This window comes from Pleurodeles waltl, chromosome 4_1 (assembly GCF_031143425.1).
Source record: "Pleurodeles waltl isolate 20211129_DDA chromosome 4_1, aPleWal1.hap1.20221129, whole genome shotgun sequence".
Lineage (NCBI taxonomy): Eukaryota > Metazoa > Chordata > Amphibia > Caudata > Salamandridae > Pleurodeles > Pleurodeles waltl.
This window is the reverse complement of record NC_090442.1, coordinates 110,455,870-110,479,760: the sequence shown is the minus strand read 5'-3', so window position 1 is coordinate 110,479,760 and position 23,891 is coordinate 110,455,870. Positions and strand designations below refer to the sequence as shown.

The window sequence follows — 23,891 nt, the reverse complement described above, 5'->3', positions numbered from 1 at the left end:
TTTTTGCTGGATTCAGCGTGGCGACTCTGTCAGCAAATTTGATGATCCATGCGGAGAAGTTCTGGATGGCAGGGTTAGGTTTTGCTGATGGCCCATGTCAATTGTGTCTCTGTTACCATGCTACTGTTGCAGTGGAAGGAGTTGTGATGCTTTGTGATGGCGTGCTGAGCACGGGAGACGGTGAAGTGAAGAATGGCGTAGTCGGTCCAGGTGAGTTCTGTGATGTGGCTGAATATGATTCTGTCACAGGAGGTGAAGGTGGAGTCGAGTTTATGTCTCATTTTCTTTAGGCAAATCATATTAAGTGCTATACCATAGGTCATTGTATGTTTCAGTCTCATGACTGAAAGGATGGTACATGACCAGCACGTTCACCATAAGAGGATATTAGTTGTGTGCACACCAGAGAGCTGGGTATTTATGTATGTTGATAATGAGACAGGGTGGAGGAGGTCTGTTACTGAATATGCTACACATTTGTAAGTTAAAGAGAAGTCTGGACATCTATGTCATATCAAGAGTCAGTGGCATGAAAAAGTGTGACCAAATAGGGGTGGATGGTGAGTAAGGATGACAGTCAGTACCTTAATTGAACAAGGAACAAAGAGAGAGGGTTGACAGTGGAGGATGCTGATGGAAATGTGCAAGGAACTAGGGAATATGGGAAGGTGTCCCCTGCACCTATACACAAGTAAAATACTTACTGAAAGTAAATAATGAAAAGTGTTACCGAGTACAATATATATTTATTTTTTATATAGCTCATTCACACCAAATATTACTACAGTGCTTTATATCCACAACTGATACATAGGACATCAATTACGGGGAAAACTACTCCATGGGAGACCAAAGAAACAAGGACATTGACTAAGAGGAAATCACATACAGATAGGTGGTGGGGTGTTATTGTACAACATAATGGGGAGGGACAGGGGCAACTAATGGATGGAAACTTTCATGTGCAGTAGTGTATATGGAAACAAAATAATTAAATTCTAATACTTTAACTGTAACTTTAAACAGGCATGCCGTATGCTATTATTACAACAGAACTTTTGCACTTGTTTGCACACAACATGTTAATGAGAAGTACGGCAGCGGTCAATACCAGAACAAGAGATTTCCAGGGGCCCAGTTGGGTCCATATGCCTCCAGCAATGCTGTGGAACGGTTGAGTCCATTTCCCTTAGTATACCGGGATGGTGAAGGCAGTGTAAGCAGGGAAGGGGTCAGGGAGTGCCCCTCTCTCATTTTGGTGCACTTTCATGTTTTCTCTCTCCAGATTCTCACCGGGCCTTGGCTCTTTTAGCCATCACTCTTAGGCAAGGTATGAATGGAAACAATCATTCACAGCCACAGACTTGCCAACTTGAGACTAAATTGGCCATGGAGAGGGGGCGTGGCTTTGGAAGAGTGGGGCTTTATGCCAAGAAGTTCTCGAGGGGGCCTGCTATCCCCCTATACCCTGTCCCCATCGACCTCCTCCTTCCACCACAAAAAATTAGAAAACATGGTTGTTGAGGCTGCTGGTGATGTCCTGGGATGTTTTCACACCTCTTAACGGATATTACCTGCTTGCAGCCTCAAAAGACAAGCTGGAAAACCACTCTCTGCAGTTTTTCCAGCTCACCTTGCTTGCTAGGTGACTGTGTGAAAGAAACCAAAATCGTGTGACACACAGTGGCACCGTGTGAGTTGGCAGGTCTGCAGCCATTGACCTAGAACAGTGTAATGAGATTGCCAACAATGTGGTACCTGTTAGAAATTAGGGACCTGATTCACATGCACCCAGAGTGGAATCTCCGCATTCAAGGTGGATCTCCACCCTGAGTGCAGAGATTCCACCCTGAGTGCGGACGTAAAGACACTACTCGTAACTTACCTTTCGCAAATGCCGAAAAGTTGTAAAGCTAGAATTTTGACCTGAACTTAAACCAAAAGTCTAAGTTTACCTTTGTGAATCAGGCCCTATGTTTCTAGTTAGTAGAAGTATGCACCCTGCCCAAGTTGAGACCACTATGCTAGTCAGAATAAGTCACAACACACGCTCCATTACCCTGTGGTCACCCTCTGGTAGCTTTGCACTGAAAAGTCAGGCTTAACTTAAGAGGCAATGTGTAAAGTATTTGTGCAACACTAAATGTAAATCAGTGAAAACATCACACAAAAAACATCACACTTGGTTAGAAAAATAGAGCTTAATGTTATGAGTAAAACAAGACCAAAACGTCAAAAATACAATAAGTAGAAGCCAAGATATGAATGTTTAAAAAATACAATGCAATATAGTGCTTAACAGCATAAAGCCCAACTGGGGCTATCTGGTCCTGCTACACTAGGTGAAATCCATAAGGTCAGGCTGACCGTGATTGAGTGAGGGTCAGATACAGTCTCAGGTAAGTTCTGCTAAAGTTTAACCTTCTCAAGTTGAGCCAAAAGTCCTGCTCTCAGGAAAACAGTTTGCTGTGTGCCTGGAGAGTGTCGCTGGCGGTGGCCCATGGGCACGAGGAGTTAGGTGGGCATCGCAGATGAGTGTACTGGAACCCTGCGGTCGTGAGCTGCGATGCTGGCTATGGGAAGAGATGAACTTGCAGAGGCTTGTGCTGATTCTTCATCTGAGCAGCACGGTTCCGGTGCAAGTGTGCCAGTTCATGGTAGCAAAGAGCCAACAAGTTTGATCTCAGGCGCCACAAAACCACTTTCGAGGGGTGCTGCTCGGGGTTCAAGAGTTGGTTGAAGACAGGTCCAGGAGTTGCAGGAGTATAGGAAGTCTTTTGTGACCCTTCAGCTTCGGAAACAGGAGGCAAGCCAACAAGCCCTTGGAGCCACTTTGGTTCTGGGATGGAAAGATGTAGATCCAGTCCTTCTCAAACACAGGGAGCAGGGCAGCAGACGACAGGTCAGCTCAGCAAAGTAAGAGTCCAGCAGATTAGCAGGTCAGCAGTCTTTGTAGCAGCACAGTGGTCCTTCTTCCTGGCAAAGTATCATCAGGTCCAGAAGTGTACTGAGTTGGTGGTGTCAGGGATCCAGTACTTATAGCCAGTTGTGCCTTTAAAGTTGAGAAGACGTCAAAGAAAACCTTTGAAGTGCACAAGATCCCTGCTCTTCCTGCCCTGGCTCTAGTCACACTACTGGGGTGTATGTGGCTCTTTGTGGGGGCAGGCCCAGCCCTTTCAGGTGCAAGAGTCAACTCCCCCCTCCAATCCAGCCCAGGAAGACCCATCAGGGTCTGGGCCATCAGGAGGTGAATGGCCCATCAGGCACACCTAAACTCCCTTTGTATTTGGCTGTCTGGAGGGAATGCACAAAGCCCAGCTGTCACCCACCCCAGACGTGTAATAGAGACAGAAGGCAGAGAATGGTTCAGGTAAGGAAAATTTCCACTTTCTAAAAGTGCAATTTTCAGAACTGCTATTCAAAAGTCAACTACATCATTTTAAATTATGAGTTCAGAGGCACCAAACTTGACAAACATAGCTCTTCCAGATTGGAAATTACACATCAGATGTAATAAGGTAATCCCAATGTTATCCTATGGGAGAGATAGGCCTTGTAGTAGCGAAAAACAGATTTGGGAGTTTTTTTACTACCAAAGAAATGTAAAACTTAGAAGTACATGTCCTGCCTTTTAAATAGATTGCAAATTGCCATGTGGGTCATATAGGGCCTACTGTAGTGGTGACATATATGTATAAAAAGGGAAGTTTTAGGCCTGTAAAGAGGTTTACCTCGCCAGGTCAACATGGAAGTGCAAATCTACACACACCAGCTCGTCAACGGCACGCAAGTGGGTGGCACAATCAGTGCTGCAGGCCCACAAGTAGCATTTTATATACATGCCTTGGGCACAGGTAGTGCACTTTACTAGGGACTTATAAGTAAATTAAATATGCCAATCAGGGTTAAGCAAAAGTTACCATGATTTAGGAGAGACAGCACAAGCACTTTAGCACTGGTTAATAGTGGTAAAGTACACAGATTCCTAAAACCAGCCAAAATAAGGTCAGAAAATGGAGGAAGGCAGGCAAAAACTTCAGTGGAAGACCTCCCTAAGTCTGCCAGGTCTAATAGTACCTATGTGATGTTTTCTGTCATCCGTGCTGTTAATAAAACTCCCAAACACATGCCAGATTGTGTATCAAAGAGTTGTCTGATGGTAAGACATTTTGGGCCAGATGTATCATACAACCGATTTGCGATTCTCAAATAGCGATTTTTAAGAAATCGCTATTTCAGAAATGCAAAAAGGTATGTATGATTTTTGCGATTCGGTAATAGCGATTTCTTAAAAATCGCACATGCTATTACCGAATCGCAAATAGAGAATCTGTCCCAATTCACACCTATGGGCCTGTAGGCCCATATTTGCTAATTTTTTGCATGTCGCAAATTGCGAATTCCAGTTAGGAATTCACAATTTGGGAAATGCAAACCCCAGGGTGCTGGGGGCCTAAGGCTCCCTCTGCTGCATCCCAAAAAAATGTTTAAGGACATGTAAGGCGCACACATGCCAAAGGGGCATGTGTGTGTTACATGTCATTTTTAAAAATGCATTTTTAATGCATTTTTTTAAATTGCACATGGTTACCACCAAATTGAATTTGATAGTAATTGCATTTCCTAAATGCCCAATTCGCATTTAGGAAATGCTTGTTACATTGGCATAAGAAATCGCATGTAAGGAATCCTTATTTGCGATTTCTTAATTAGAGAATCGCAATTTGCGATTCCCTAAATGAGGCGGCAAATAAGGAATCCTTATTTGCGATGTCGCATTTAGAGAATCTCAAATTGCGATTCTCTAAATGGGGTCGCAATTTTAAGGAATCGCACCGTTTGCGAATGCAAAATTCTTTGATACATCTGCCCCTATATTCCCTACCAAACGGGGACCGTTTTAGACTATTGTCCAACTACAAAAGGCTTTCCAGCTGTTATAATGCACATGAAATCATTGTTTAAAACACAAATAGCCACCATTTGGCCCTACTCATAAGAAGTTTGATCCTCTTACTTACAGCGGGCCGTTTTTTGCAAATCACAGTTTTAAAGTCGGGCCAGGAATCCACTAGAACCTCCATGTTTAAAGGATTTCCGCGGTTTATGTAGAAAATTGAGCCATAGACCTGGAATTAAGAGGAAAGAGGCAAATACAATAGATTCATCTTTTAGATATTGGAGGAATAAAAAAAGAATTCATAGTAAATATTTCTGAAAATAAATTTACCAGCTAGAAGACAATTCATATAGGCAGATGCACCTTGGCCACATTATGGAGCGGCATACTCTCACTTTTGCAGTGGTGCACACCTAAGTCTGTGCATCATTCACTTAAAATAAAATGGCCCCAAGGGCGCTTTAGCATTTAATTTAGGGCATCAGCTACTTGTGTGGCTCTTTCTGTGATACACATCCCACCATCACTACATATGTGTCAATGCTATCTTAGAGGTGCATTTCCTCATTGTGCCTGTGCCATATTACAAGTGCATAAATGTGTAACAGAGGTTCAGAGTAGAACAATAATAATTATAAAGAGACCAATCACGTTCAGAATTAAGTGTAAAACATGACATCAGTATCGATATACAAATCACTAATAGCTCGATTTCAGGGTTAAAATCCACTTCTTCAATGTGAATCATTATGTCGCCATTGTCATGTACATAATTTCTAGTTAATGACACAAACTCTTTGATAAATCAATCGATATACCTTCCCAAAGGTTTAAGAACTGACCCACAAACAGATGCAATTGCCCTTCCTAAAGGATGTTTGGCATCTTCGTGAGTCTTAGGCAGGGCTTAATTTGTGAATAAAAACGTGCTGGTGCCCAACACTCTCCTCTGAAACACGCTGCTGCTGCAATTAAATGTGGCACCACAGAATACTGAGGCAGCGTAATCTTGAAGCCATCTCAGGCCTCCCTAATATATTTACAGCCACTCCCTGCCCCTTCAGCTCACTCTTGCAGCTTTCTGCATTCTCCCTTCATGACGCTTTTCCATCTTTCTCTTCCTCATCTTTCCCACATGTGTTGTTTGCTCACAGTAAATGTTTGAGGCAGAAAAATAAGGGCCGGCCCTCAAAAATCAGTGTCGGCCCGCACCAGAAACCACAAGCTCAAATTAAGCACTGGTCTTAGGGAGAGTGTATCATTTGGAGCTGAATAGTTTGACCTACTATAGAAATTATTTACATGTTCCATTGTCTTTTGTTCTTTCAAACACACTGTGTGATCACCGGAGCACTGATCACATATGTATCCGATTGTAAATACAATTGTAAATAGAATATTTTTGGATAGATTCATACGTGGGCCCAGTTTCCTAGCTACTATAATCTATTGATATTCTGACTGATAATTGCTTTTTAAATGTGATTGGTCTCATTCTCATCATAGTTGTTCCATTCGGAAACCCTGTTGCAAATTTATTAGTGAACTCCCCTGATTCCAAGTGATATTTGGGCTGCCCGTTTTGTACTGAAGTATTATAGACGCATGGCATAGGCAAAGGAGCACTGAGTATGCGCCACACTGTGGTGGTATACAATCTGAGCACCCCCTTCCCCAAACACACTCCAAAAATGTCGCTGCAGGCTGGTGCAATTTCACTGCACCCGTCTGGAGAGGAATCTCGGCCCCTTCAAAAACAGGCTCTGTCGCCGCCTGCACAGTGAAAGGTGAACCAGCAGCTTGAAATGGCTGATCCATCTTGATGTCCCCATTGCAGCACAGATTTGCCACAGCACTGGGGGCACTGGCTGTGATACGACACACTGTCACATCCTGCGCTCCAAAATGCAGAGTACGATTGTGACTGTAACAGTCCCTCTGATCCAATTCACGTTGTAGCGGCATGTATCTTTGTAGTGCATAAGCATGATTTTATTGTTGTGTATGTATGAGCAAATGAAGTTTATCCAACATTAGTGTTGTGTTACTATACAAAAAGGAATGTATTGAATACCACAAGAACATGATAGCTGCACGGATAGGAACTTTTATGAGGTATAGAATTAATGGACTGATTTACTGACAACCTTAGCTTACATCCAAAGGGAATATAAGATAGGTTTCAACTTCTTGCCATTTCTAGCTGTACTTTTCTCTAAACAACATTTTCTTTCATTCTCTTTATTTGGTATTTATTCTATTATACTCTGCCATATCTCTATTTTTCTATTCGTCAAACATCCTCTCATGGATGCTAGTTAAGAGTGGATAGGCATACCATTTGGCAACCCTGGTGCATCCCTAGTGACCATTCATCTCAGTGCTTAAGTCTAGAAGTAAACAGTGGCGTGGTTTCCTTCTTTTGTTTCCTCTACTTGTTCTTTCTTTAGACCTTAAGCAGCTAAAATAAGGCACTTTGAGAGGCCATGTATGGAACACAAGATTAACTTTACCTTCACATAAAGGTTCATAGTTACTAAAAGTCACTCCCGCTAACCAATTGCATTTGAGTGTATCAGCATCAATGCCTCCTCTCTTGCCTGCGTCACCTCTTCCAACTTTGCCATCTCTTTTTTCATGCTTTCATTTGGCTTCTCCATGCCATGTTTTCAGCTTGCTCTATTTCATTTTGGCACAACACCTTCTTTCACCTGATACCTTTTCTCTTTCACCACTTTAGCCTAGATTGCTTCTTCTTTCAGCGTTCTGTCTCATGGTCTTCTTGCACTCTACGAAATCTTACCTGGTAGTTTACTTGACTGGTTAGTACTGGTTAAACGGTTAGGCAAAAAGTAAGAGAAAATGCTTCCTTGCCTTACCTTCATAGACTCAGGGACACTCTGGGCAAGAAGTTCCTCTAGCTTCTTTCGATCCTCAGAACTCTCTAAAACCAGCATCGTGATTCAGGAACCGATGCAGCAGAATGAAGGTTTCTGAAAAACAGATTAGACAGATCACTAAAGACCAAGGTAACTACATGAAATTCAGATCACTTTTACTCTACGTTCAATACAATTGATGGACTTCCAATACATTGCTTACAAAAGTAAATAGCTTCCTCCTACGAGGGCCACTAATGTTTAACCAATCATGATACAGAGCAGATTATTTTTAAGTCTTGAGAGCAGCTTCTCCTTGATATCCATTTGGTGTGTTTGTGGCATCCTGGAATGACCTAGGCTTGACCTCAGCCATATTGTTAATCTTGAAACAATGTAGATAGCCCTCCTGTACTCACTCATCATCTGGCCAAGGCATGATTCAAAGTGTGATTACTAATCATGAAAAAAGTGATTATTTTCTCTCAGTCACCCACCCATCAAATAAACTCTCATCCTAACATTTTCCATGAGAATTGCTCACTTTAGTAGCCTTTCTGTCCCTCCACTAGGGCAGATTGGAGTTAAAGACCTCTTATCTGCCCCTTTGGGGAGGCAGGTTGATTGTTGCAGGACATTTAAGGGATAGGGTTAGGCCCAATGCCTAGGCGGGCCACCACTACCCGTTTCACCACAAACAAATCATCCCTGGTGTCTAGTGGGTTTATTGGTCTCCCCTGGGGCTGATTGGAGGTTGAGCAAACAGACCTTTGGGCCAGGGGAAGGGTAGTCAGAAAGACTTTTGGGCCTGGGGGAACAGTGGGGAGCGGGAAACAGCCTAAACAACGACTCCTGAACAGCGAGATGCATTGTCCACGAAAGCGAAACAACGCTTTCGGGAACAACGACTCTGTTTTTCTTTGCCTTAACCACGCATGTTCTGAACAACAAACATGTTTGGGTAAGGCAGAGGAAAACAGACACAGGATCAGGAGAGCACGCGGTCAGGTAAGTGGGGCTGGGGTAGGGTTGGGGTATAGTTTTAGGGGTGGGGGTAGTTTTAGTTTTTAGGGGCGGATTAGGGGGTTGAGGTAGTTTTCGTTTTTCAGGGGCTGGGGCGGGGGTCGGGGTAATTTCAGTTTTTAGGGACAGGGTTGCAGTAGTTTAAGTTTTAAGGGTGGGGTTTGGTGGGTCACTGTAGTTTTAGGGGCAGGTTGGAGAGTCAGGGTAGTGTTGGTTTTTAGGGGCGGAGGTGGTAGGTCGGGGTAGTTTACGTTTTAGGGGCGGGGTGGGGGGCCGTGGTAGATTTAGTTTTTAGGAGTGGGAGGTCGTGGTAGTTTTAGGGTCGGGGTAGTTTTAGTTTTTTGGGGTGGGGTGGGGGGGTCGGGTAGTTTTAGTTTTCAGGGGCGGGGGTCAGGGTAGTTTTAGTTTTTAGGGGTGGGGGTTGGGGTAGTTTCAGTTTTTAGGGGGGTGGAGGGTTGGGGCAGGATTATTTTTAGGGGCGGGGGTAAGGGGTCGGGGTAGGATTGTTTTAGAGGCAGGGGTGGGGGAGTCGTGGTAGGATTGTTTCAGGGGTGGGGTGGGGGGGTTGCATGTTGGAACCACGCATACAGTTCCATGTTCCATGCATGCCTTTACCAGGCATGCCTTTACAACGAAAAATTGTTGTTAAGGCATGCATGGTAAAGGCATTCGTGGTAACAACGCAGTCATTTTTCCGACTGCGTTGTTCAGGCATGTGTGGTTCCAGCATGCGTTGTTCCGTCGTATATTCATGGGGAGCTCTAGCCCATTGCCGAGTGGGGAGTTGTGCTTTTCAATCCTAATATAATCCCTGGTATTCTAGTGGCCTTTCTGCCTACTGCTGGCGTCATCCCATCCTATCTGCTTCCAACAGGGCCTGCGGGGGTTACATTGGTGGGTGGGGCTAGGCTTTCTGCCACCTACCCTCAGGACAGATTGCAGGTAAGAACCTCCAGGTCGCCCCTGTTGGGAGAGGGCAGAAAGACTTTTGGGAATGGGGGAGAGTTGGAGCACTAGCCCATTGCAAGTGGGCTGCTCCCCCCTAAAAAAAAAGAGCTTTTGAAGTCCTTCCTGAATTGAGGTAACAATGGCGACTGTCGGACGTGGAGAGGTAAGGTGTTCCAACATTTTGCAGCAAGGTAGGTAAACGATCTTCCATCAGCCAAGGACTTTTTTATGAGGGGTACAGTGGCAAGTGACTGCTGGGAGGAGCGGAGAGGTCTGGCAGGGGAGTACCAAATGATGCAGTGTTTGAGATAGCTGGATCCAAGGTTGTGGAGGGCCTTGTAGGCATGTATGAGGAGTTTGAAATTGATCTTTTTGTCAACAGGGAGCCAGTGGAGGTCTCTCAGGTGTTCTGTGATGTGTTCTCGGCGGAGGGTGTTCAGGACAAGTCTGGTGGCAGTGTTCTGGATTTGTTGCAACTTGCTCAGGTTCTTCTTGGTGGTTCCGGCATAGAGGACGTTGTGATCAGGACGTGTGTCATGGTTTTGCGGCTGTCGCTAGAGATCCATCTGAAGATCTTCTGTAGGAGTCTCTGAGGGTGTGGAAGCAGATGGAGGCAACGGAATTGACCTGTCTTGTCATGGTGAGTGCTGAGTCAATGATGATCCCCAGGTTTCATGCGTGGTCTGTGGGGTTGGGGGAAGTGTTGAGGGCCACCAGGAGTCATCCCAGGCTGAGGAGGATGGTCCCAGGATGAGTATCTTCGTCTTGTCAGAGTTCAGCTTAAGACAGCTCTCCCTTCATCCTGGCGGCAACTGCTTCCAACCCGTCTTTGAAGTTCTTCTTGGACGTTGAGGGGTTATCAGTCAGGGAGATGATCAGCTGGGTGTCATCAGCATAGGAGACGATGTTCAGACTGTAGTTCCTGACAATTGGGGCGAACAGGGTCATGTAGATGTTGGACAGCATGGGGCTCAACAAGGATCCTTGGGGTACTCCACAGATGATTTCTGTAGGTTCTGACAAGAGTGGCGGGAGCCTGACTCTCTCTGTTCTGCCTGTCAGGAAGGAGTGCATCCATCGTAGGGCCTTGTGGTGTATTCCTGCTGTGTGGAGTCTGGCGCATAGGGTGCGGTTGGACAGAGTATCGAAGGCGGCCAATAGATCGAGTAGGACGAGGGCTGTTGTTTGGCCACAGTCGAGGAGAGAACGGATGTCACTGAATCCTGATTAGGAGATGTCCAGGATATTGTTGTCCTCAATGTGTTTGGAGAGCTGAATGTTGATTGCTTTTTTGGCGACCTTGGCTAGGAAAGGCAGCAGTGAGATGGGGCTGTAGTTCTTGAGATCCGTTGGGTGAGCTGTGGGTTTTGTTCAATAGCAGGTGTATCTCAGCATGCTTCCAGTCCTCGGGGAAGGTGACTGACTCTAGGGAACAGTTGATGGTCTTGTGGAGCTTGGATGTGATTGAGGCACTGTACTTGTTGAAGATGTAGTGTGGGCAGGGGTGGGTAGGGGCTCCGGAGTGGATGCTGCTCATGATGGAGCGAGTCTCCTCCATCGTGAGAGGGGTCCAGGGGTGCGAGATCTATGGGGGTTAGGTGGATCCTGGTTGGGGAATTGTTGGTGACTTCGGAGAGTTTTGGGGTCCAAAGCTGTCATAGATATCCTTGATTTTCTGATGGAAGAAGGCAGCTAGTCTGTTGCAGAGGTCCTGGGATGGAGGGATGTTAGTGGTCTCAGCTTGTGGTTTGGCAAATTCCTTGATGATGTTGAAACGTTCTTTTGCGTTGTGTGTGGTGGTGTTGATGCAGTCTTGCAGGGCTGTTTTCCTGATGGATCAGATGAGGCCATGGTGGGATCTTGTGATGGATTTGAAGGCTGCAAGGTCCTCCGGGGATTTGCTGTTCCTCCATATCTTCTCCAGCCTCCTGCAGGTGGCTTTGATTCCTGGAGTGCAATCCCTCTGGTGCTCGCACTTGAGGGATTTTCTGCTTCGGTGCGAGGACAGCCTGGAGACATCCTCAGCACACAAGCACAGGTGCGGAGGTCTCTGCACTGAAGTGGTTATTAATACTTCCTATACCACCCCTCCACCCGCTGAAGTGGACATGAAGTAAACACACTGCATTGCATCAACACTTTCTGTGGATTACTGCTGTGCCACAATGTAAGTAGCAGGTTTGCTTTAGCAATGTGAATTCAAATACAATAACAAAGATTGAAAGTTTAAGGGGCTACATTGGCTGTGATGAGCCAGTACTAAATGCCCGTATTCCATAGCGTGAGCCTTAATCCTTCTGTGGTTGCTGTGGGTGGGGTCATTACTTGCTTGAGGCCATTTGAGGGTCTCTTTTAGTGACACATTCAGCTTCTTTTCCTGCAGCAAATGCAGATGTGCTGGATGTAGGGAGCCCATGCAGACCTTTTGGGTTTCCTTTGTTTTTATTGATTGTTGGACACAAGAAATGAAGGTTGAGTAGGAAGTGGTGTGTGTTCAGATCACTTTTGTGTGGTTAGCTTGCTTTTCAGTCTAGGAGTCTTTGAAGTGCACTGCCAAGACCAAACATGTTGGGCATGGTGCTTCTAGGCTGGTTAGTTTCGTACTACAGAGTATGCATCCAATCATGGTGGTCCATCTATTGATATTATTCAGAACATTATTATGTCAGTTGCAGAGAAAGCGACTGAGAATTCAGCAAGATGCCATCCTTGAGGAGCCCGAGGAGGATGTCATGAATCTGTTTATTCAGGATGCTAGTTTAGCAGAAATGCTGCAGCACATCAGAAAGAACCTGTTCTTTCCAGAGTCCTGTCTCAAAGACAAAGAAGAGGACTTCTTTCAATAGCACCTGAATAGAGAGCCTCAAAAGGTTGTATTGCATAATACAACCTGAAAGCCGCTTTCTAGGAATGGAATGAGGTGGACAAATTTACCTTCCCTAGATTCTCTTGCAGAGATCCCTTGTTGGAGTTAATGAAGAATTGCAACCCAGTGTTTAAGTGGACTCATTGATGGCAGGTTTGTCACCTTCTCCTCTATTATTTCAGAGGATGATGTGCCTTCAGATCCTGCATGTAAAGAGAGCAAAGTACCTATGTAGCTTCCAACTTTGCAGTACCTACAAACACCTGCTCTTCATACATTATTTGATCTTTTTCTTCTTTTAGTCTCTTCCAGAACCTGCCAGAGCCTTTACAACAGGACAGTTCTGACACAAGCATCCTCTCTCTGATGGAGCAGCAAGTCTGATTTCTGGATGTCATATCGTATGATTCTCTGCTTGCAGCTGCTGCAGCTTCAGGAATAAATATTGCCACCCGCAGACATTTTTGTACGAGGTCCTAAAAGTGGGACTTCAGTCAAAAGTCTCTCTTCTTCTGGGAAAAATCTCTATGGACCACAACTAGAAGCAGAGGATCAGAAGCTTATGGTTCCTCTTTGTCTTTCTTATGGAGGGAGGAGCTTCAGCTCAATGTACTGCATCTGCCTCCTCCAGCGGTGGCTCCACCGTATGAAATACAAATGAGGTATACAAAAGAGCAGAAATGTGCATTTTCTCTAAAAGGATTGCTAAGAGTGAGACCTAGCCATAAAACATGTTAAACATTGGCAGAGTTCTTGAACCATCTTGCTTGCAAAGCCTCTATCTCTGCCTCCCTGGAATTTTGTACTATACTCTAGTTTTTTTGGGGCTAAACTAATAATCAACCTTTCTTTTGTCACTGCTAAGCTCTTACAGGTCTGGAAACATACTATTGGGCTCCTCCTGCTGATAAGGCATTCGGCTGATCCCCCAGATTATTCCAGTTACTGCCCTTTCTCCCTCATCCCTTTCCCAGCTACAATTTATCCACCTGGCACCTTTTCAATCTGAGCCTACATCCTTAGACTGTGGGGTGCCACAGGAATCATTAGCAAGCCCCACACTAGTTAACATCTGTATGGCAAAGCAAGTAAGCACAGTGTGTCGATTTGACATTCTATCTTATGCTGACGGTACACAGCTAGTGCTATCTATTTCTGACAATCTGGAGCATATAAAATCAAAAATATGGTAGTGCCTAAGCTCAGTGACCAGGTGGATGAAGCAAAATTGACTCAAATTGAACAGCAAGAAAACTGAGAACATTCTATTTGGTCAGGCGAATACCATCAAGTCCATAATTGGTGTCCAAGTGATTTGGGATCTGCTCCGCCTACCAAAGAAGTGCCCATAAATCTCGGTATTTTAACTCACAGTAAGCTCTCCATGAAGGACCAGGTTGCAGCAGTAGTGTGCAATGCATGTTATGGCACCCTGTGAATGCTCTGCAAGGGCTTTAATTCAATGCCTTTGAGCTGCAGGAAAACAGTTACTCAGGCTATGATAATGAGCTGTTTGGGCTATGGAAATGCCTGTAAGTGTGCATAGATGAGCACTTATTGATGTGTCTGCAAATAGTCCAAGGTATTGCAGTTAGTCTGATATGTTGACTTCCTGCCATATCATCTTGTTATGTTATGTGGATTTGTAGAGTACGACTAATCACTGGTGGGGGTATCCAGGGCCTGAGTAGGCAGGCCAGAGTGTGGAGGAGGAGAGCATTCCTGTGTTGTTTAGTTTGGAAGAACCATGCCTTGATGTTACTTCAGAAGTCCGTGAGGGGTGGGTGGTTCTGAGGTGTTGCAGGAGGTCGTTCCGGGTTGTGACTGTGAGGTATGAGAAGGAGTGTACTCCACTTCTGGCCTTCTTAATCTTAATGCGAGGGAGGTGTGCTCTTGCTTGGGACACAGATCGAAGGTGTCTGGTGGGTTGGTAGAAGTTGAGGGGATGGTTGAGGTATGCTGGACCAGTATTATGGAGCGCTTTTCGATGTGAGTGAGTAGCTTGAACTTACACCTTTCCTGGACTGGGAGCCATTGTTTAGCCATTGTTGAGGTGTGGAGAGGTGGTGTTTTTGCGGGATATTCAGGATGAGTCTGACGAAGGCATTCTGGGTGGGTTGGGGTCAGCTTAGATACATGGGATGGGATTCCGAAGTAGTTGGCATTTCCGTAGTCAAGTCTCCTTGTGATAAGAGCCTGGACAACTGTTTAGTGTTAAGTATGATCCATTGAAAATATTGTGTATCATTCGCAGAATGTGGAAGCATGAAAAGGCAATGGCATCGATCTGTCTGCTCATAGAGAGGTGTCCAGGATGATCCCAAGGACTTTGGCATGGTCCATAGGGAAAGGTGGGGGGCCAAGTTTGGAGGGCTGCCTAGGGGCGTCCCAGGGGCAGTAGTTGGTGCCAAAGATAAGGCCTTTTGTTTTGTCTGTGTTGAACTGGAGGCAGTTGTTTTTCATCCAAGCAGCGACGTTGCACATGCAGTTGGTGAAGTTTGCTTTGGCGGTGCTAGTTGAGTCAGTAAGGGAGATAATGACATGTCATCAGCATAGGATACTGTGTTGATGCTGTGGGCCCTGACAATGTCCACGAGGGATGTTATGTAAACATTAAAGAATATTGGGCTGACTGATGATCCTTGAGGGACTCCACAGATGAGTTTCTTGGATTCTGAGGTAGGGGAAGTCTTAACTCATTGAGTTCTGTCCATAACGAAGAAGGCTATTGTTAGACCTGACAGCCTTAGGGTGGCCACCCCTAACTTTTTTCCTGCCTACCTCCACTTTTTGGATACTGTTTTTGCTGGTTTTAGGACTCTGCACACTTTCCCACTGCTAACCAGTGCTAAAGAAACGACGCACAGCCTGCTTTGCGGTGAAAAATTCACTGCATGCCGAACTGGAATGATGCAGCCCGACTTCGCAACGAGAAGATCAACGCAGTGCCAGCGTAGTGACCGGCAATTCGACGCTCGGCCCATGGATCGACACACAGCCGAGCCGGAATGATGCAGCTCGACTTTCAGAGAGGAATCGACGCAGCAACGGCCGTGCGGTAGAAATTTCCACGCAACACCCACCGGATCAACACAGCCCCTGTGACTTCGTCCTGTCAGTGCCAGATTTCAACGCATCCTCCCCGGAGCGTCTGAAAACCCTGCAACCCGAAGAGGATCCAAGACCGAGCGGCGGGAATCGATGCAAAGCCTTCCCTGCATGAAATATAAATGACGCATCGCCATGTGCGGCCCAAGAAATTGAAGCACACCTCCCTGTTTTACACGCATCGCCTCCTCTGCGGATCCTTGCAGAGATTTTGAACACAAGCCAGGTACTTTGTGGGTGCAAGAGACATTTATTGCTTTAAAGAGACTAAGGGGGTCATTCCAACCTTGGCGGTCGGTGTTAAACCAGCGGCCAAACCGCAAACAGGCTGGCGGGAAAAAAAATGGAATTCCGACCCTGGCAGAACCCGCCAACAGAGACCGCCACATTACCACACCGCCCGCCACGGCGGGACAAACAAACAGTGCGGCGGTCACCGCCAACAGAAAGGCGGGAGACAATGTACCGCCCACCCTATCACAACCCACCAATCCGCCACCTTTTCCGGGCCTTTTTATCGGCGGAAACAGCCATTTCAAACGGAAAACGCTCATCTCCATACACACCACGAGGAATCTGGACAGCATGGAACCCGAACTCCACATCCTCCCAGCGATTGTCTTCCTGCTCCTCTACCAGGAGCACGAACGCCGGCGCAGAAGACAATGGTGAGTACTGCACCTACGACACAGGGGAGGGGGGAGGCAAAAATTACGGGTACACACATATGTGACACACCCACCCTCACCCTCTACAACACACACATCAATGCATAGCAACACATCACCGTTACCCCCCCAAACCCCTCGGAAGAATGCCAAGACAAAAGGAAATGATTATAAACTTTGGAATATATTGTATGACTGAGTATAAAATATATCACTCATCTAAAACTTTATATACATAAATTGTCAAGTCCGATATGTGTCTCAGGCATTGTTCAAGGGCCACTGGGCCCAAATCACATGGGCAAAGCCCACACAGGATACCTGACTCCAATGGAGAGAACACTGCAGGGGCATCAGATAGGAAAACTACAGGCACCTCAGGGGGAAGGGAAGGGGGGGCACCTCAGCCAGATGAGTCCACGACGCCAGATCCACCAGGGGCCTCCATGCCCACTGTTCCATCCTGGGGAGTGCAAAGCCACAGTCTCTCAAGTCTCTCCAGTGGGTGGCTTGCCCACTGTGCCATCCTGGGGAGTGCAAAGCCACAGTCTCTCAAGTTTCTCCAGTGGGTGGCTTGCCCACTGTGCCATCCTGGGGAGTGCAAAGCCACAGTCTCTCAAGTCAATATCAGTCTCCACTGCTACTTGAGGGGGACTAGTGCCCAGAGTGCTTCGTGCAGCCCTGCCCGACACAGATGCGGGCCTGCCCCTTCCGCCAATGGGCCAGCGGTGCCTGAGATGAAGGGCCCAGTTCAGCGGTGCTTGAGATAAAGGGCCCAGTTCAGCGGTGCTTGAGATGAAGGGCCCAGTTCAGCGGTGCTTGAGATGAAGGGGCCAGTTCAGCGGTGCTTGAGATGAAGGGCCCAGTTCAGCGGTGCTTGAGATGAAGGGCCCAGTTCAGCGGTGCTTGAGATGAAGGGCCCAGCGCAGCGGTGCTTGAGATGAAGGGCCCAGCGCAGCAGTGCTTTAGATGAAGGGCCCAGCGCAGCGGTGCTTGAGACGGCGGTGCCCAGCGGAGCGGTGCTTGAGATGAAGGGCCCAGTTCAGCGGTGCTTGAGATGAAGGGCCCAGTTCAGTGGTGCTTGAGACGGCGGTGCCCAGCGGAGCGGTGCTTGAGATGAAGGGCCCAGTTCAGCGGTGCTTGAGATGAAGGGCCCAGCGGAGCGGTGCTTGAGATGAAGGGCCCAGCGCAGCGGTGCTTGAGATGAAGGGCCCAGTTCAGCGGTGCTTGAGATGGCGGTGCCCAGCGGAGCGGTGCTTGAGATGAAGGGCCCAGTTCAGCGGTGCTTGAGATGAAGGGCCCAGTTCAGCGGTGCTTGAGATGGCGGTGCCCAGCGGAGCGGCGCTTGAGATGAAGGACTCAGTTCAGCGGTGCTTGAGACGGCGGTGCCCAGCGGAGCGGTGCTTGAGATGAAGGGCCCAGTTCAGAGGTGCTTGAGATGAAGGGCCCAGCGGAGCGGTGCTTGAGATGAAGGGCCCAGCGCAGCGGTGCTTGAGATGAAGGGCCCAGTTCAGCGGTGCTTGAGATGGCGGTGCCCAGCGGAGCGGTGCTTGAGATGAAGGGCCCAGTTCAGCGGTGCTTGAGATGAAGGGCCCAGTTCAGCGGTGCTTGAGATGGCGGTGCCCAGCGGAGCGGTGCTTGAGATGAAGGGCCCAGTTCAGCGGTGCTTGAGATGAAGGGCCCAGTTCAGCGGTGCTTGAGACGGCGGTGCCCAGCGGAGCGGTGCTTGAGATGAAGGACCCAGTTCAGCGGTGCTTGAGACGGCAGTGCCCAGCGGAGCGGTGTTTGAGATGAAGGGCCCAGTTCAGCGGTGCTTGAGATGAAGGGCCCAGCGGAGCGGTGCTTGAGATGAAGGGCCCAGCGCAGCGGTGCTTGAGATGAAGGGCCCAGCGCAGCGGTGCTTGAGACGGCGGTGCCCAGCGGAGCGGTGCTTGAGATGAAGGGCCCAGTTCAGCGTTGCTTGAGATGAAGGGCCCAGTTCAGCAGTGCTTGAGATGAAGGGCCCAGTTCAGCGGTGCTTGAGACGGCGGTGCCCAGCGGAGCGGTGCTTGAGATGAAGGGCCCAGTTCAGCGGTGCTTGAGATGAAGGGCCCAGTTCAGCGGTGCTTGAGACGGCGGTGCCCAGCGGAGCGGTGCTTGAGATGAAGGGCCCAGTTCAGCGGTGCTTGAGATGAAGGGCCCAGCGCAGCGGTGCTTGAGATGGCGGTGCCCAGCGGAGCGATGCTTGAGACGGCGGTGCCCAGTTCAGCGGATCAGCCCATGGCGTGGAGGTCATTCGCCACCTGACCTGTGGCTGGCTGCACCTTCCTGCCCACCTGGGATGGGCCTGGTGGGGCTCTCCTGGGCTGCAGTACCGGGCCTGTCGGTGTCCTCCTGCCCACCTGGGATGGGGCATGCGGGGCCCTCCTGCACAGCTGGGCTGCTGGCGGACTTGTCGGGCGTGCTGCCCTTCCCAGCCTTCCCTGGTCGCCTGTGGCCCTTCCCCACCTTTGGCTGTGTGCCAAGTGGCACCACACTCCCTGCCGGAGCCATGGTAGGGATTTTGGTCCCAGGTGTTGCAGGCCTCTCGCGCCGGCCACTCACAATCCTCGCATGTTTTTGCGGCGGTGGGCTGACCGTGCCTCGGCTCCCTACTGAGCTGTCTGCCCTTGAGGGTGGGGGACTCCACAGTCCATGGCAGACTGTCTTCACAGGGCCCGCTGTTGTGGTGGCTGAGGTGCTGACTGGAGTATTTTTAGATGGACGGGGTGGGGGAGTTGTTGGGAAGAGGTCAAGTTTGGAAAGAAAAGAAGTTTAGTAAGAGAGGGACGGGTAGGTGTAGTAGGTATGGGAGTGGAGGAAGAGGTTGTGGTTGTAGGAGTTTGCGGTCTGGTGGGTGCAGGTGCTTGGGCTGGAGGCTGTTCTGAGGTGGATGGCTGTTGAGTGGGTGGCTGCCTGCGTTTGTGTATCTTGGAAGAGGGGGTGACAGACACACTGGGAGAGGACACAGGGGACGTGTGAATGGTAGTGGGGGTGGTGACTGCACGTGTGCGGGGGGTTCTGGTGGGTGTGCTGGTGATGGACGAAGTGGCTGAAGATGTGCATGCAGGTGTGAGTGGAGACGTGACAGGGAGGGAGGAGGGAGAGGAGGAGGAGGGGGACACAGTGGAGGCAGTGGGTGTTGGTATGTCTGTATGTGGATGTTGCTTGTGTGAATGCTTGTGTGGTGTGTGGTGCTTATGTCTGGATGAGCTTCCCTTGGGTGTTGAGGTGTGTGCAGGCTGGTCTGATGGTGTGTCTGGGATAGGCAGAGGTACAGGGGATTGGGTCTGGGTGGAGGAAGTTGGAGGGGGGAGGCTAGAGACAGGGACAATTGCTGCCATCAGTGCTGGGGCCAGAGTGTTGAATGATCGCTGATGGGCAGCCTGACCCGAATGAATGCCCTCCAGGTATGCATTACTCTGGTGCACCTCCCTTTCTACACCCTGGATGGCATTCAAAAGGGTAGACTGCCCAACAATGATCGTCCTCAGGAGGTCAATGACCTCCTCACTGAGGGCACCAGGGGTGACAGGGGCAGGGCCTGAGGTGCCTGGGGCGAAGGAGATGCCCACCTTCCTGGGTGAGCGGGCACGGGGCAAACGCTGAGGGGCTGCTGGGAGGGCGGTGCTGGTGCGCTGGGTGGCAGCTGTACCTGTTGTAGCGGGGGGCACAGATGTTGCCGCCACCACAAGGGAGCTCCCTTCAGAGGACGAGTCGCTGTCACTGACATCCGCACGAGTCCCCGCTGTGGAGCTCCCATCGCCCTCCGTCTCACTGGTGAAATCCGTGTCAGTTGCATGTCCCGCCATGGCCATGTGAGATGCAGCTCCCTCGAGCTCCGATGCTACTTTTCCTCCGCCTGATGATGCTAATGCACAAATGAACAGGAAGACAACAAAAATAGGGGGGTGGGGAAAAATAAAGAAATGTTGAGTGCATGCATTGGCGACACCGTTGGCGGACCGGACAGACACAGAAGCCCCCTACACTACGCCGCGCACTTGGGGTCCACTACGCAATCCGTGGGACATGGCCTACAAGCCTACATGACACAGGGCAAGGAATAGCTGCACTTGGCACCCTACAGAGGTGGTGGGCGGGGGCACAGGGCCATGCCTTACGGAGGGGCCTAGCCTACAGATATCGCCCTGGCCTAGGGATACCCACAGCCCTCCTCCCCCACCCAGACACCTCCACGGCGCGCAAAGTCACCAGGATTTGAGTGTACTCACCCCCTTGTGTCTGCTGTGATGTCCTCACGCGCCCATCCAAATCGGGGTAGGCCACCGCCAGGATCCGGGACATCAGGGGGGTCAAAGTACGACTGGCACCCCTCCCACGTTGGGAGGCCATCCCCAGCTGAGCCTCCGCCGTCTTCCTGCTCCAGCGTCGGATGTCCTCCCATCCCTTCCTGCAGTGGGTGCCCCGTCTCTGGTGGACCCCCAGGGTCCGGACGTCCTTGACGATGGCACGCCAAATAGCGATTTTCTGGTGGGCGCTGACCTATGTGACATGTACAGGGAGAGAAGAATAATCATCACCTTCTGCATGCTCGATGTGAGTGGCCCCCCCATCCCCACCCTTGCCATGTGGCACATGCTCTCATCCGTCGTTTGATGCATGCCTCAATCGCTCCCCTCCCCACCATCTTTCATCCACCACACTCAACACAGGCATTGGCCACAAAGCATGGTCCCAGTGTACTTACCTGTTGGTCTGGAGGACCGTAGAGTAGCGCATACTGGGGGAGGACCCCACCCACGAGTTTCTCCAACTCCTGAGCAGTGAAGGCAGGGGCCCTTTCCCCAGTCGCATGAGCCATTGTCTCTTCCAGACCGTGGTCACAGCAGCACTTGCAGTATAGGTCCTCTCCTGATTAAGCAGATAGAAAATGGCGGTTACACCCGCGGCAGTGCGTACCGCGACCGCCGGCGCACATCGTCATTGGCTCCTGAGACCCATAGGCTTCAATGTTAACCAATGCAGCTTTGCGCCGCGGTCTTCGACCGCCTACCGCCACGGTGTCCCACGCCAGCGCATTGACCTCACATCCCATTGTCGCACTTCAGAGGTCAGGCAGCCACCATTTCAAGGGCCCACATGCCTTATTTTATACTGTGTCACACATACCTAGGCCTTGCATCGACACTCATACAAGCCATTCATTGCATTGGGAATCGTGTTATGTACAAGCTGTGGTTACGTACCTGTGGGTTGTTTGACTCTGTGCTCGCTGTTGTCCTTCATAGGCACCGTCCGCAGGGACATGCCAGGAGATGGAGAAATCTTCCCGTGTACAGACCGCTGGTGGACCTGTCGACAATGGAGGAAAGACATGTCATACTGACATACAGGCTTGACCGAGCCACTATACAGGAACTATGTACCCAGTTGGAGCCAGACCTGATGTCACCAATCCGCCAACCCACAGGGATCCCCCCCTCTAGTGCAGGTGCTGTCAGTACTCCATTTCCTAGCAAGTGGGTCATTTCAAACAACAGTGGCCATATCATCAGGGATGTCCCAGCCCATGTTTTCCAAGGTGTTGTCCAGAGTGTTGTCTGCCCTGCTCAAACACATGCGGAGCTACATCGTCTTCCCTGAGGTGGGGGATTTGGCTACATGGAAGGCTGATTTCTATGCCCTTGGACATATACCCAACATCATTGGTGCCATTGATGGGACATATGTTGCTTTGGTCCCCCCCAGCCGGAGTGAACAGGTGTACAGGAACAGGAAGAGTTATCATTCGATGAATGTCCAGATGGTGTGTTTGGCTGACCAGTACATCTCCCATGTTAATGCCAAGTTCCCTGGATCTGTGCATGACGCGTACATCATGCGGAATAGCAGCATCCCTTACGTGATGGGTCAACTCCAGAGGCACCGTGTGTGGCTATTAGGAGACTGTGGTTACCCCAACCTGTCATGGCTACTGACCCCAGTGAGGAATCCCAGGACAAGGGCAGAGGAACGGTACAATGAGGCCCATGGGCGAACTAGGAGGGTGATAGAGCGGACCTTCGGCCTCCTGAAGGCCAGGTTTAGGTGCCTCCATATGACTGGTGGATCCCTAATGTACTCACCAAAGAAGGTGTGCCAGATCATCGTGGCCTGCTGTATGCTTCACAACCTGGCTTTGCGACGCCAGGTGCCTTTTTCTGCAGGAGGATGGTCCAGATGGCGGTGTTGTAGCAGCTGTGGAGCCTGTGGAGAGTGAAGAGGAGGAAGGCGAAGAGGACGACATAGACAACAGGAACACAGTAATACAGCAGTATTTTCAATGACACACAGGTAAGAATCCACACCGGCATGTTACATATACTTAACCCCTACTATCTCTCTACTGTCTGTCCTTTTCCCCCAGTGTATGGTAACTGAGTTGTGACTTTCCCTTCCGATTTCAGAGATGTGGGCCCCACTGCGTGACATCTGCTTTATTTCCCCATGGACTACAGCTGTGTGACATTGGTATGTTGGCATCACAATGTGTATATGCCATTTGGCACGGTAATGTCTAATACATTTGTACAAAATCCCAGCCAGACTCCAGATTGTTTTATGCAATAAGTGTGTTTATTACAGTGCTCAAAATTGGCGGGTGGTTGCAAATCGTTGAGGTGTGATGGTGGAGGATTGTCCATGGCAGAGTCCAGACTATCAGTATCACAGGTGCATTGTCCAGATGCCTGTGGAAAGTGGAGCAGGGGCAGTGTAAGGTTGGACAGGGTGTCAATGTGGGACAGTGGGATGACAATCAGGGAGGTATCCTTTGCTGGCGGGGGTCTTGGCCTCTTACTCTGTCTTCTTCCTGGATCTCAGGGCCCGCTTGCGGGGTGGTTCTCCTTCTGCAGGGGGTGGGGTTCTGGTGGCCTGTTGGTCTTGTGTCGGGGCCTCCTGTCCACTAGCGCCGGCAGAGGTGGTAGGCAGTTCTTGGTCCATGCTAGTGTCAGGGGCCCTTTGTCCTGCCACAGTGTCCCGCAATGTGGTGACTACCTGATTCAGAGCCCCTACAATGGTGGCCAGGGCGGAACTGATGTTTCGTAGTTCCTCCCTGAACCCCAAATACTGTTGCTCCTGCAGAAGCTGGATCTCCTGAAACCTTGTCAGGACCGTGGCCATCGTCTCCTGGGAGTGGTGGTATGCTCCCATGATGGAGGAGAAGACCTCGTGGAGGGTGGGTTCCCTGGGCCTGTCCCCCCACTGTCGCACAGCAGCCCTCCCAGTTCCCCTGTTTCCCTGTGCCTCTGTCCCCTGGACTGTGTGCCCACTACCACTGCCCCCAGGTCCCTGTTGTTGTTGGGGTGGTGGGTTAACCTGGGTGCCCTGTAGGGGTGGACACACCGCTGATTGACGTGTCCTGGGGACAGAGATATGGGCCCGCTGGGTGGGTGCTGTGCTGGTGTTCCCAGAGGGGGGAAGGTCTGCTGTGGCCTGTGGCTGTCTGAGGGGAACCGACTGTCCAGAGGTCCCCGATG

The 23,891-nt window shown here is 49.5% G+C and overlaps 1 protein-coding gene across 1 annotated transcript in view; it reads right to left on the bottom strand.

Annotated features, from left to right (window-relative positions):
* The window catches only part of LOC138287084 (glycine N-acyltransferase-like), a 208,140-nt gene that overhangs the window by 77,940 nt on the left and 106,309 nt on the right, over positions 1–23,891 (bottom strand). The window contains exons 2-3 of the mRNA XM_069227446.1: positions 7,780–7,893; positions 5,022–5,129 (exon numbers count right to left, since the gene is read on the bottom strand). Of these exons, the coding sequence (XP_069083547.1) occupies positions 5,022–5,129; positions 7,780–7,857 (186 nt within the window). The 5' untranslated portion in view covers positions 7,858–7,893. The remainder of the gene's footprint in view (positions 1–5,021; positions 5,130–7,779; positions 7,894–23,891) is intronic.